The 14,192-nt window shown below is 40.6% G+C and overlaps 2 protein-coding genes across 2 annotated transcripts in view; one reads left to right on the forward strand and one right to left on the reverse strand.

Moving 5' to 3' along the window:
- Positions 1-297: 297 nt before the first annotated feature.
- Positions 298-4,320, reverse strand: fignl1 (fidgetin-like 1). The gene is made up of 2 exons (XM_063042346.1): positions 4,256-4,320; positions 298-3,273 (listed from the first exon to the last, which is right to left on the reverse strand). Exon 2 carries the CDS (start codon positions 3,261-3,263, stop codon positions 1,113-1,115), a length of 2,151 nt encoding a protein of 716 aa, XP_062898416.1. The 5' UTR covers positions 3,264-3,273; positions 4,256-4,320; the 3' UTR covers positions 298-1,112.
- A 101-nt stretch (positions 4,321-4,421) lies between these two features.
- LOC134343751 (aromatic-L-amino-acid decarboxylase-like) overlaps positions 4,422-14,192 on the forward strand; it is a 56,390-nt gene continuing 46,619 nt past the window's right edge. The window contains exon 1 of the mRNA XM_063042493.1: positions 4,422-4,618. The gene's annotated coding sequence lies outside the window, so the exon portion shown is untranslated. The remainder of the gene's footprint in view (positions 4,619-14,192) is intronic.

Consider the following 14,192-nt stretch of genomic DNA (forward strand, 5'->3'; position numbering starts at 1 on the left):
CAAAATTGCATCAGGTGGGTATTTGTCAAGAAATGAGAGTTGAAAAACAAAGTATTACTAAGTCACATAAATTTCGCTAAGAGCAAATTCTCAGATTCTTTGGTAGTGATTTTCTGAATTGCATAAGGACAAATTTCCATAAAGTTGAATGTCTTTCCCAACTGCAATAACACAGGGATAAGCAGTACAGTTAAGTATTCTGATCACCACCAAAACTGATGTTGGTGCTGTTTCTGGTTAACTAAACTTTTAACTGCAACCAGAGCTGAAGAGGGTGCATTTCTGGATAATGTTTTATTTAGCAAAATTTTACAAATTAATAAATCAATAATAGCTGGAGCATATGTAATGTGGACATTTTAAAACCATGTATTTGCAGCACAGAGTTGTGCAGCATTTCTAAAATTGAAAATTAGTTGCATAAATCAGAGCCATATCCCAAAAAGAGTGAATGGGTGATAACAAAATATCATATTTATAAATCAAAGCACACGTTACATATAGCAATTACACGGCTGAGTAACCATTTTTTGGCACAAAAGAAAAATGGTGTCCTATTGCCTTGGCTTTGAATTGTTTATTTCTGACTACCAATTAGAAAAGATATCAATACAGTTATTTCAAATCCTCCAGCATTTTTGTAAATTCTTCCCTCTTGAAATACAAACGAACCACCAAACTGTCAAAAGTTTTCAAATGGGTGATCGTATTGAATTGAAATTAGTGCCCATTTGGATAATTGCAATGGAATATTTAGTCAAAACGTAGAGCAGAAAGCTGGGCCTGCAATTGAACTGTTTAACCACTGCACATACATCAATATATTCACTATATTTCCTCATAGTTATAAGATTACAATGCATACTGTACAGAGGTACCATCTTATGCAAAATTTACCAAAGAGTAAAAGGATTCCATAGTTTGAATTATAGTACACTAATCGTTTGGAACAAAGCAATTTAAACAGTTTTGAATATAATAGCTTACTCAAAGTATCTAATTTGTAAAAGTCAACTTTATTGGATATGCATAAGGAAATAAATATCAACAAAAGAATTTATTTAATAAACTTCAAAGAAACACTCCTACAGCCCTAAACAGTTTTGCAATAATCATCGGCCACAACCAAAAGTTTTATTCCATTCTTCATATAGCTCCAGGTCTTTCGCAGAGACACTGGGCCGAACATTTACAAAAGCATTTTTAAAATCTATGAATGTAATAGGCCGAACTTGTTCTCGTGTGATAGTAGAGATGTCTGCGATATGAATGCTACGAATTGGCCCCAAGGCTGCCTCACGACAAAGTTGAGCCATGTCAGCTCCTGAAAACCCCTCAGACTGTTCAATGATTAGCTCCAATTCCTCTTGGCTCAGGGAGCAGTTTTCACAAGACATCAGGTTCACTACTATATGCCTCCTTGCTGAACTTTCAGGCAGAGGGATGTACAGTCTTTTGACCAAACGTCTACGAGCTGCCTCATCAATTTCTTGAGGGCGATTTGTGGCTCCCACCACAAGAATACGATCATCTGCTGAAGTAGCAGCACCATCCAATTGCACCAAAAACTCAGTTTTTATTCGACGAGAAGAATCATGCTCCCCATCAACACGTTGTGATAAAAGAGAGTCAATCTCATCAATGAAGATAACTGCAGGCTGGTGGCAGCGTGCTACAGCAAACATTGCACGTACCATTTTTTCACCCTCTCCAACCCACTTAGAAGTCAATGATGAAGCACTAATACTAAAGAAAGTAGCTCCTGACTGACAAGCAATGCACTTACCAATTAGAGTTTTACCTGTTCCAGGGGGGCCAAATAAAAGGATTCCCTTGGGTGGACCACGGAGTCCTGTGAAGATATCTGGTCTAAGCATTGGCCAAACAACTATCTCCTTAATTGTTGCTTTAGCAAAATCCAACCCAGCTATATCATCCCAGTTCACTGGGGGACCATGGTCCATGATCTCACTCATAATTAATTGAATCATCTTTGGCTCAAGGTTCTTCAAACGCTCATCCACTGGTTGGGAAGGTTCAAAAGAACTGTTTCCATGAGGCAAAGACATTCCACCACTTTCATCACTGTTATCCTGTTTTGAAACTGGAGAAACAAACTTGCCAAACAAACCACGAGACCTGACCGTGCCCAGTGATTTCTTTAAGTTATTGTTTGTTGTTGCTGTTGTTAAAGGCAGCCGTTGAGGTGGATTGCCGCATTTTTTCAATTGTTCAACATGCAGTTGCTCTTTAGCAGTTTTAAAAGTAACCATGCATCTCTCATCAGTGGCACATGCATCACTTCTCATGCTCTTGGTCATGCTGTCAAAACTTTTTTGATTAATATTGGTCCAACTTTGATTTTGAAAATGTCCGTATGACATGTAATTATACAAATCATTGCCTCCACCGCTGGATAAAGAGGAAGACTTCCTTTTTGATATAGTACTAGAAGGTACAGGGGGCAATTTGTTATCAAGAGTCAAACATTGTTCAGAAACAGTGCCTCTCTGACTTGCCAGAGGTCCAGAACAATTTGTCACTTTGCTTAGTTTCAGCAGGGGACTATTATGGATACTTCTACAAGATGCTAATATGGAAGTGCTTGAGGAACCTAAAGCATTCATCTCATCATTCCCTGGATTAGTAATCAATGGATTTTGCACCTTTTTCATTCCTGCAAAGGCAGTAATTGTGGATGAGGTATTTGGAAAATTATTTCCAACTACGTTTCGTGAAGGCATTTCAGCAGGCAAAATAAAAATTTTAGATACCGAAGATTCTGTATCAGTGGAAGATATAGGTTCCATTTTATGATGGTCTGAACTTGATTTGTGATTAATTTTCCCAACCACAGTTGAAACATCAGCTGCTGATATTAGCAGATCCTTCGCTTTATTGCCGGACTTAAACATCTCCTGAACACATCTTAATTTGCAAACGTTGTCTATCGTCAAAGACGACTGCCACCGGCTACTTTCATTTCTCTGACACTTTGATAAACTCAGAGCACTGTCAGCATAATTATTCAACCCAATTTCTGCATTGTCTGAATCAATAATGGCTGCATACTTTTCAGTACATCTCCTAAATATGCTAGCAGTACACTGTTCAGAGATGTCAGCATTTGCCCATGCATATTGCAACTGCATTAGATGCCCACGATAAGCATCTGCCTTCTGTCCAGGGGAGCAATCATTGGATATTATATTGAAGTAATGCTTCTGCCATTCACTGAGGTGCAGTGCATCATGAGACTGCATCTTACTAAACCTGCACAGAAGAAAACAAAAATTAGCATTTCTAGAATTACAAAAACCGTAACTTTGATTCACAACATCATTCTCTCAAGATTTTTTACCCTGCATAAAAATAACTGCCTAAACCAACAGAGCTGCCTTTCAAACTTGCTTTAGAGATCACTTTGACCAGTTGACAACTTTAGATCATAAGTGGATCTATACCCAATATGAAGGAGCACTGCTATTAAAAAGGCCTTATAACCTTTAAATGAAACCGGTTACACAAGTACTATAAAGTCCTGCCGTCCTTTCACAATCGAGAACCACTATTGCATCCTCACGTCACTGCCCACTGCTCTCCCTCTTTTTCCCTCTCTCAACCCCTTCCTGGTTTCACTTTCTGACTCTATCAATCCCATGTATAACACTGTTTCTACCCACCCCTTATTCTCCTACCCATCTTCTCTTGCCAATTCCCTTCTCTAATCTCAGCCTCTCCACTCCTAGTCTTCCCTGTTCCTCCCAACTTTATTCCTCACTCCTTCTGACCATTACATCTCTCCTTCTGACCCTTCTTCAACTCCTCCCATATTCACCATACCTCCCACTTTCTCTATTTTCACACCCTCCTTTCCGTTTAAGCCTTTCCCTACCCCATTCTCCCACATTGCATCTCCCCACTCACCCCTCCCTCCACTCTGCATTGCCTCTCCCTTCTTGCCACTCTCTGCCCTTCTCCCCTTCACCTAGCACCACTCTCTCCTTTCCTTATCCCCTCCCTCCTTTCCTCCCCCACGTCCCCCTCTTCCAATCCTCTCCTTCCTTCCCACCCACCATGCTCCCACCTCATCCCCTCCATGCCACCCATTCCCAGTGCCCTTTGAAGCTTTCTCCTCTCCTCATTTTGATGTTCCCCTCTCCCCTTCGGTGCCCCCTCCTTCACGTTCCCTTCACATTCTCTTCCTCCTGCCCTCTCCTCATTCATTCATTCATTCATTTACCTTCCCACTTACCGACGCTGCCTCCCTCACCCTCAGCTCTGCAGCCGCCCGAGCCCGCCCTCCAAAAGGCGCGCCACTAACAACGGTCGCTCTCCGAGAGGCAAGATGGTCGTGTCGGAGTCCCGTGATCGCGCGCCACCCGGCGGGCGGCGGGCGGCGGGCGGCGGGAGGCGGGAAGGACAGGCGAGCCAGCGGACGATCAAGCTGCGAATGCAGTGAGCAATCCGCCGACATTTCCAATCTCTAACTCCCGAGAGACTAAGATATGTTACCAATGACGTTACTGTATGCACAAAAGAACATCAAAAGGAAAGTGAAATATAAAAATACAGAAAATACTATTTAAGTGTTTGCTGAAGAAGAAATTATTAAAAGGTAGGTATGATATTGATAAATTAAAGCAGGAGATTGACCATTCAAAATATTTATACTAATGTTTTCACTGAACCGCACTGGATGCGAATAATGGTCTATACCAGCATTCCGTTACTGGATTTATACATTATTATGTTAAAAGTGTTAGAAAATGTCCTGGTTGTGAAATGTTTATACGCACAGACCATTAAGGATTGCATTCTCTGAGTGAACTGAATAAACTGAAAACACCTTCCTACCTGAATGTCCCATGAACTCAAACTCCCTCCACACTATTCCTTGAGCCACACATTTACCTATCTGAACTTGTTGACCTGTGCCAATTTGTATGTGGCTGAGGTAACAACTCAGGGAAAATTACCTTGTTGATTCTGCATTTTAATTTAGACCCACAACTGTTCAAATTCGCTCAGCAGAATCTCTTTCCTTGTTCTTCCTACATTGTTCTTACATGGATCATAACAATTGGGTTTTTCCCTTCCCACTACAAATTCTTTTTGCAGATTAGGCGAGATGTCCTAAACCCTGGCACCATGCAGACAACACAGCCTTCAAGCCTCTTGATCCTTGCAAAAGATAACATGTCTATTCTCCTAACTATACCATCTCCAACTATAACTACATTTCTCTCCTTTCTCCCTCTTCCCCCCTTGAATGGCTCTCTGAACCACAGTGTCACAGTTCAGTTGTTCATCCTTCCTCTAGCCCCACACTCATCCTCACAGACAGCAACAATCTCAGACCTTTGAGCAAAATCAAAGGCTGAGGCTCCTCCAGCACTACCACTTGGATTCCCTTACCTGCCCCACTCACAGTCAAACATCGTCCCGGGCCACAGACCGCACATGAAGTAGTTAATCTAATGGGTATGACTGCCTTCTGAAACACAGTGCCCAGATAACTCTCTCCCTCCCTAATGTATTGCAGTGAAAAAAGCTCAGATTCCAGGTCATCTACGTTGAGCCTGAGTTCCCCTAGCAACCAACACTTACTGCAGCTGTGATCTCCAGGAACCACTATGGAGTCCACCAGCTTCCACATTATGCAGCTACAATACATCACCTTATCATGCATCTAATTGGTTTAACTTTTTGTAACTTGCTATCTTTTTAGTTAACTACTATTAAAAAAACTTACCTGTTTTTACCTCCTCTCACCATTGCCTCCTTGCTGAGGCCTCTCATCTTAGACTTATCCACTCACACAGAATGGTTGGTCCAAAATAGTTGACACAATCATGGCTAACAAGAAAAGCCAAAGAGAGGACATATATAAATGAGCAAAAATTAGTGGGAAGTTAGAGGATTTGGAAGCTTTTAAAAACCAACAGCAACTAAAAAGTCATGAAGAAGGTAAAGATGGAATGTGAATGTAAGCTAGTCAACAATATTAAAGGGGATACCAAAAGTTTCTTCAGACACATAAAGTGTAAAAGAGAGGCAAAAGTGGATATCAGACTGCTAAAAATTGATGCAGTTTTCATTGTGGAAGGCTCTAGCAGTATGGTGGAAGTTCCAGATGTCAGGGGTCATGAAGTGAGTGAAGCTACCATTACTAGGGAGGAGGTTCTTGGGAAACTGAAAGGTCTGAAGAAAGATAAGTCACCTGGACTGGATGGTGTACACCTCAGGGTTCTGAAAGGGGACGCTAAAAAGATTGTGGGGTTATTAGTAATGACCTTTTGAGAATCACCAGAATCGAGAATGGTTCCTGAAGACTGGAAAATTGCAAATATCCATCCACTCTTCAAGAAGGGAGAGAGGCAGAAGAAAGGAAACTATAGGTCAGTGGCTGGGAAGATGTTGGAGTCGATTATTAAGGATGGGGTCTCAGGGTACTAGGAGACACATTGTAAAATAGACCACAGTCAACATGGTTAAGGGAAAATCTTGCCTGACAAATCTGTTGGAATTCTTTGAAGAAATAACAAGCAGGATAGACGAAAAAGAATTGGTTGATGTTGTGTGTTTGGATTTTCAGAAGGCTTTTGACAAGGTGCCACATATGAGGCTGCTTAACAAGCTAAGAGCCCATGGTATTACAGGAATGATTCTAGCTTGGATAAAGCATTGGCTGATTGCCAGATGGCAAAGAGTGGGAATAAAGGGCAGTATTTCTGGTTGGTAGTCGATGACTAGTGATGACACATATGGCAGTGATTTGGATGATGGAATTGACAGCTTTGTTCCAAAAGTTGCAGATCATATGAAGGTAAGTGGAGGGACAGGTAGTTTTGAAGAAGTAGAGAGGCTACAGAAGGACCTAGACAGATAGGAAAATAGGCAAAGAAATGGCAGATGGAATCCAGTGTTGGGAAGTGAATGGTTATGCACTTTGGTAGAAGAAATGAAAAGGTTAACTATTTTGTAAATGGAGAGAAAATACAAAAAACAGATGCCAAAGGACTTGGAAGTCCTTGTGCAGGATTCCCTAAAGGTTAATTTGAAGGTTAAGTCTGTGGTGAGGAAGGCAATTGCAACATTAGCATTAATTTCAAGAAGACTAGAATATGAAAGCAAGGATGTAATGTTAAGACTTTATAAAGCACTGGTACTCCCTTATTTGGAGTATTGTGAGCAGTTTTGGCCTCTTTATCTTAGAAAGTAGGTTCACAAAAATGATTCTAGGATTGAATGCTTTTTCTGTAAGAAGAACATTTGTTGGCTCTGGACCTGCATTCAATGAAATTCAGAGGAATGAGGGGTTACCTCATTGAAACCTATTAAATGATGTAAGGGTGGATATGGAGAGGATGTTTCCTATAACAGGAGAGTCTATGACCAGAGGATACAGCTTCAGAATGGGGGGAAAGTATCCCCCCACCCCCGGAAGTTTTCATGTTTTATTGTTTTACAACATGGATTTAATTTGGCTTTTTTTTGTACACTGATCAACAGAAAAAGACTCTTTCATTGGAAAGTGAAACCAGATCTCTACAGAGTGATCTAAATGAATTACAAATATAAAACACAAAATAATTGATTGCATAAGTGTTCATCCCCTTTTATCAGACACACCAAATCATCACTGATGCAGCCAATTAGTTTTACAAGTCACATAATTAGTTAAATGGAGATCACCTGTGTGCAGTCAAGGTGTTTGAATTGATTGTAAAATAAAGATACATGTATGGCGAAGGTCTACCTAGACACTGTGCAGTCCAAAGCACTTAAACTCTGTTGTGGAGCTTTTAGAACAATATCTGTCCCTACATTATGTGTGGAGATGGGAGAAATGCCTCTACATTCAAGATGAGTTCAGTTGTGCCTGCAGTATTGGGCAAAACTAAATGACTTCAATCAGAGCTGTCCATCAAAATGTCTTTTACAGGGTAAGTTGGAGCACCAAAGTAAAATTAAAAGATATTCATTTTTAGATTTGGTTAATAATTGGGCTGTGAAATTGAAACTGATTGAGGAAGGCATAGCTGACCAAATTTGCTTGCCACCCGTTCCTTTTTGGCTTTTACCAGAACCAGAAGTAGACCTATTCCTCCTTTTTTAGCTTCAAGGAAGCAGAGCAATTTCAACAGTGTTGATCATAAATGAATATTTAAATAATAAATGGGGATCTTATCTGAATATTTTTACTGATGACAGAATGGACCCAGAGAGCAGTAAGGCGGGATTTGGGATATACATGTCTCAACTTGGAGTTAAGATTGGTCACTGGGTTTCAGGTGATGTTTCTGTCTTTGCAACAGAATTATTAGCAATCCTCTGGGCCTTATGGTGGATAGAAGACTCTTGACCATCCAGGGTTATCATCTGTTCAGATTCTGTTGCTGCCTTAGAGGCTACAAAAGAGAATAAATCAAAAGGTCATCCTGACATAGTTATTGAGATTCTCTTAGTTATGTTTAGAGTAGGGATGGTGGGTTGTGAAGTCAGATTTACATGGATACCTGGGCATTTTGGGTGGAGGGAAATGAAATTGTGGATGGCATTGCAAAGTCTTCTTTAGAGAGCAGGCAAGTAGAAATTAGAGTGCCCCTAGGCAGAGCAGAGTTGAGTAGTAGGATAAAAGTATAGAGAAGAAGTGGCAGGAGAATTGGAAAAATGAATTAAAGGGAAGGTATTTCTTTTCTAGTCACCCACTAGTTAAAAAGGTCTCAGACTGTTATTCTTTAAATCGTAGAGATATGGTGAAATAACAAGACTTAGGTTGGGGCATTGTGGGCTAAATTATTATTTAAAGGTAATAGGAAAATATCCTACTGGATTATGTGACTGTGGTAGTCCAGAGACAGTTCAGCATGTTTTGCTGAGTTGTAATCGATATAAAATTGAAAGAAGCATATTGTTCAAGAGGCTGTCTGACATAAATGTATTTTGTTTTTCTATTAAATCCTTGTTTGGCCACCAAGAGAACCACCATCTGATTGAAGAGTTTACTATTGGGTTTGTATGTGCGACTAGTTTATATTCGAGAATTTAAGTTTTTTGAAATTCTATAATTAATTATACATCCTGCGGAGTGCAGTATTATGCCTAGATGCATCTAAACTGCCGGAAATAGAAGAAGAAGAAGGAGGTCCAACTGGCATGTTGCTTGGCTCATTGGACTTCAGGGAGGAGTGGTGGTTGGTGGCACTGGCTGTGAATGGCGTGGGGATGTTAGGAAATAGTGTAGGTTCAGGTAGGGGGAAGGATCTGGAAAAGGAACTGCAAATGGAGGGCTTGGGTGTGGGTGGGTTGGTGGGAGGAGGTTGGAATGAAGTTGAATCCAGATCTGGAAAATAGAAAAAGGTATATAATATTGGAATGATTTCAAGTGATGGAGAGGAAGGGCTGGATATTTTGGGGAAAAAAAAGAAAGGCTTCAAGGTATTGTTTAAATTTGGCCTGGAACAGCCTTCTTCCATCAATCCCAATAAATTAATTACAGAGTTAGTTAGCTATAGAAAATATAGATTCTTTGCGTGCAAGAGGAGGGAAGGTGTTATTTGTTTGTAAGGATAAAAAGCAGTGTGAGAATGCATTATGATCAAAGGCTTTACTTGGCAAAAAGATAGTATCTATGTTGCCATAACGGGTGTTCCAGTGGAAATTTCAATAGAAGAGGTTAAATCCCATTTATTGGGAGGTAAGCTTAAGGAGGTAAAGCGATTGCAAGTAGTCAGAAGTGGGGAAAGGATCGATAGTTTATCTGTTTTGATGAAGTGAAGCTCCCTGATCAAGTTAGTTTGGGCAGTGGCAGCGCCAGAGATTTTTTTCTTGTTGGTGCTACAGTGGGACTGAATTACTCAGTGATGGTACTGAGGGATGTACCCTATGGTAATATGTATTTGCAAGGCCAGACGCGTGGCGTTCAAAAGACAGTTTCAAGCATTATGTGCCTACTATAAATGCCTCTGTTGATTCACACGCAGCAGCAATTGATAAGTATAATATTGAAGTGAACTGTGACAGTATCAACAGCATCAGAGACAACCCGAGCTACACAGAGCATAAACAAACAAACCAATAGAGCATCCAACCCACAGCACACAACGTGAATCACGCACCAATCCCACAATCAACTTCAAATACGTGCTTTTCAACTGAAAAACACAACACTAACCCACAATATCCACTGTTATTCGCATTACAATGCCAAAAGATACACCGTTAGTAAAGTCAAATAAGGCAAACAACAGATGCAAGGCTTTACCAGGAGTTGGACAAATCGTAATCTGACCATACAATACCTCAATTAATTTGGTTACTATTTAAAACAGAAATCAACAGAATCACTGCTTGGAAGTCTAAGCAAAACCAGTAGGCTTAATAGCAGTAAATGTAATCGTTTAGGATTTGCAGGAAACATAAGGACTATTGGGTATCCACCACAAAATGATGATAATAATCAGCATTAATCTTGACCCAAATTTTTAAAAAAAATCAACTGCACTCACCATTGATGTTTGCAGAGAAGCACAATCCATCTGTTGTTGTGATTGGTGGTGAAAGCATCAATGATTTTCTGAATGTCAAGTGCTTTGGTCCTCCAGCTGTTTATGGCCAACAGGGCCAAGTTGCTGTTCCGAGCACCGCCGCTGCTATTCCTTAGGTAGTTTTTGAGGCATCTGAGGCAAGAGAAACTCCGTTTGCATGAAGCAGATGTCACAGGTAGAGTCAGTGATATACAGATTAGTTTGTATAAATCTGTAAATGCATTGTGGTAGGGTCTCATTGGAGCTAGAAATTCCACTATGTCGTTCACTGTCTGTCCTTGCTAGAGACTCAACCACAGCTCTCATATACTCACGTTTTTCTTGGACAATCTTTGCATGTCCTTTGTCAAGCATATTTCCCAATCTGAACCGTCTTGTTTTCTCAATCTGAATTCGGCCTATGCCTCCATAGCAAACTTCTGAGCTGCACTTACACGGTAGGTTTTGAAAGCTGTTGTAGCTTTCCGCCATTTGCGGTAACTGGTGACAGTGAAGGTAGACTCAGAATGGAACCCATGTCCTCCACATAGTATTGCCTGCATGCGAAGCAGAACATAGTATCTTTTGTGATCGAATATTCCAGTCAGTCAAACCAGCCACGAATAAAACTCCTTTGCTGATTGCCAAACTGTTGCGAGCAGTGAAGGGTACTTTTTCAATGCTGGCCGACGGGGTTCTTCCTCAGGCTGCTGGCTAATATCGCTAATGGTATTCCCACTTGGACGAAGAGCAGCGTCATCCGCATTCTCTTCTGAATCCCACTCCATTTCTTGTTCCTCTTCGCCCTCACACTCCTTCGATGAACTGCTGTCGTCCTCATCCCCACTTACTACTTTCTGCATGTCACTTTCAATTAAGACAGGCTCAGACTGAGACACCACTGATTCTTCTGGACGAGGTCGTTTTCTCAGGAAAAATCGATCCATTTTTCACGTTGCCAAAATAATGCACATGCCAGGCCCACGCGAGAAAGTGTGTGTGTGTAACCGTTAGTCTCGCGAGACCATGGATCTGCGCCTGAATGTATACAGATGAGAGTGAGTGACATCACCACCTTAAGTGATCTTAAATTGGCTTAACTGGTCTGAGGACAGCAACGACAAGACATTGACAACGAACGAATAAGCAGAAGTGTAGAGTAGATCTGACAGAGTTTATAACTTCATTGCTGCGTGGGTGCTACGGTAATTGAGGGTGCTGTTTCACTAGATCAACTGGAGAAACAAGCTGTATTCAAAACTATACAGAGAAAGCAAAGCAGCTGCAATTCATATGTGAAATTTCAGTTAATTTCTTGGTGGTGCTACACTGGTGCTATTGCAATTTCTGCTGGGGCTATAGCCCCAGCTAACACCACCTTAGTGCCGCCCCTGAGTTTGGGGTATGTTAGTTATAACATACAACCTTGTATTCCACCTCTGCTTAGATGTTACAAATGTTAAAGGTTTGGGCATGTTGTGTCAGTATGTCGTGGGAACCTAAGGTAGTAAGTGTGGTGGATAACGCAAGTATGAAGATTGTGAAGGCATAAAATTTAAATATTGTAATCACAGAGGAGAACAGAGTGCAGCTTTTAGAGGATGTGAAGTGCTTAAGAATGCAGCTGAAGTTCAACAGGTTAATGTACAATTAGGTGTGTCTTGTGCAGAGGCCTTGCAAAAAGTTAAACTGAACCGTGATAAAGTATTACCAGTCAGAAAACAATGTGAAGTCAGAAGCTATATGTCAACATCATAGTTCTATCACTAAAGATACTAGTTGATAAAATGAAGTTGGTAATGTTTGTAACAGATGAGGTGAATTGTACTACTCAGATATCTAGTCGTACTGAGAAGATTAAAATTATTGTGAAATGTATCTGGGTATAGCTGGTATCATGTGGGAAGTTGTAAATGAAACTCTGATGGGTGAAATATCTGTATCTCAGTCTCCTGTGATGGTACATAATGTGATTAGGAATGTTGCAGTGAATGCAAGAAGCCTGATTCCTAATGGTCAAGACTTTAAGAAGTTTATTTCTGATTTATCAAATTCACCTGATGTTGTACACATTCAGGAAAACTGGTTGTTACCACACTTAAGATCTTCTATACGGAATTAAGATCTTCTATACAGAATTAGGCATGATAGATTAGTTGGTGGAGCGGGTGGCATTGCAAGTTTTATAAGGAAGGGGATAGGACATAAGAGTTGTGGATGTAAATGAAGTATATGAGACATTTGTAGTGGAAGTATTTGACTTAACAGATGGGGGCATTAAAGTGGTAAATGTTTACAACCCTTGTGGAAAGCTTTTGACTGACTGGTTGGAAAACATATGTAGCTCTAGCTCACTAAGTGTTGCATGGTGTAGGGATTTTAACGATCCACACCCCATTCCCATTCTGATATGTCTATCCGCAGCCTCCTCTACTGTAAAGATGAAGACACACTCAGGTTGGAGGAACAACACCTTATATTTCGTCTGGGTAGCCTCCAACCTGAGGGCATGAACATTGACTTCTCTAACTTCTGCTGATGCTCCACCTCCCCCTCGTACTCCATCAGTTATTTATTTATATACACAGTCTTTCTTTCTATCTCTCTCTCTCTCTCCTTTTTCTCCCTCTGTCCCTCTGACTATACCCCTTGCCCATCCTCTGGGTTTTCCCCCCCTCCCCCTTTTCCTTCTCCCTAGGCCTCCTGTTCCATGATCCTCTCATATCCCTTTTGCCAATCACTTGTCCAGCTCTTAGCTCCATCCCTTCCCCTCCTGTCTTCTCCTATCATTTTGGATCTCCCCCTCCCCCTCCCACTTTCAAATCTCTTACTAGCTCTTCCTTCAGTTAGTCCTGACGAAGGGTCTCAGCCCAAAACGTCGACTGTACCTCTTCCTAGAGATGCTGCCTGGCCTGCTGTGTTCACCAGCAACTTTGTGTGTTGCTTGAATTTCCAGCATCTGCAGAATTCCTCGTGTTTGCGTAGCAATGATAGTATCACTGATGTAAAGTTTTATTGTGTGAATTTAAGAAAGCTGATACTTGTACAAGTCAGATGGCTCCAGGAAAGGATGATATTATTGTATGCTTAAACATATGACCGACAACTCTCAAGATAATAAAATTTTTTAATCATATTTGGAGTTTAAGACATCATCCCTCCTAATAGAAAGTGGTAGTGCCTATTCTAAAACCTGGAAAACCCCTGGCAGATCCTTCTGGCTTGGACCAATATCATTAACGTCCCATTTGTATTAACATGAAATGTATGATAATAGAGCAATCGAATTACATTTTGGAAAAGAGGGGTGATAATGGCACTTTATCAGATTGGATTTCAAAAGGGTAGAATGACATTGGATTCAGTTTTATGTTTGGAAGATTATATTCAGGAAAGCACAGGTAAATAAAGAAGTTGTAATAGCAGTTTCTTTTGATATAGTAAAGACATATGATATGTTATGGAGGGAGGGTTTTTTGATTAAATTATGGAAATTAGGAGTGAGAGGAAGGCTATATAATTTTTTCGAGTTTTTATTTGGACAGTCTATGCAGGTAGGGGTAGGTAAGGTATATTCAGGCTTCCATGAGAAAGAGAATGAGACCCCACAAAATAGTATTTGCAGTCCTTTATTATTTAATGTTATGATTCATGATATTT

The sequence above is a fragment of the Mobula hypostoma genome, chromosome 3, assembly GCF_963921235.1.
Source record: "Mobula hypostoma chromosome 3, sMobHyp1.1, whole genome shotgun sequence".
Classification (NCBI taxonomy): domain Eukaryota; kingdom Metazoa; phylum Chordata; class Chondrichthyes; order Myliobatiformes; family Myliobatidae; genus Mobula; species Mobula hypostoma.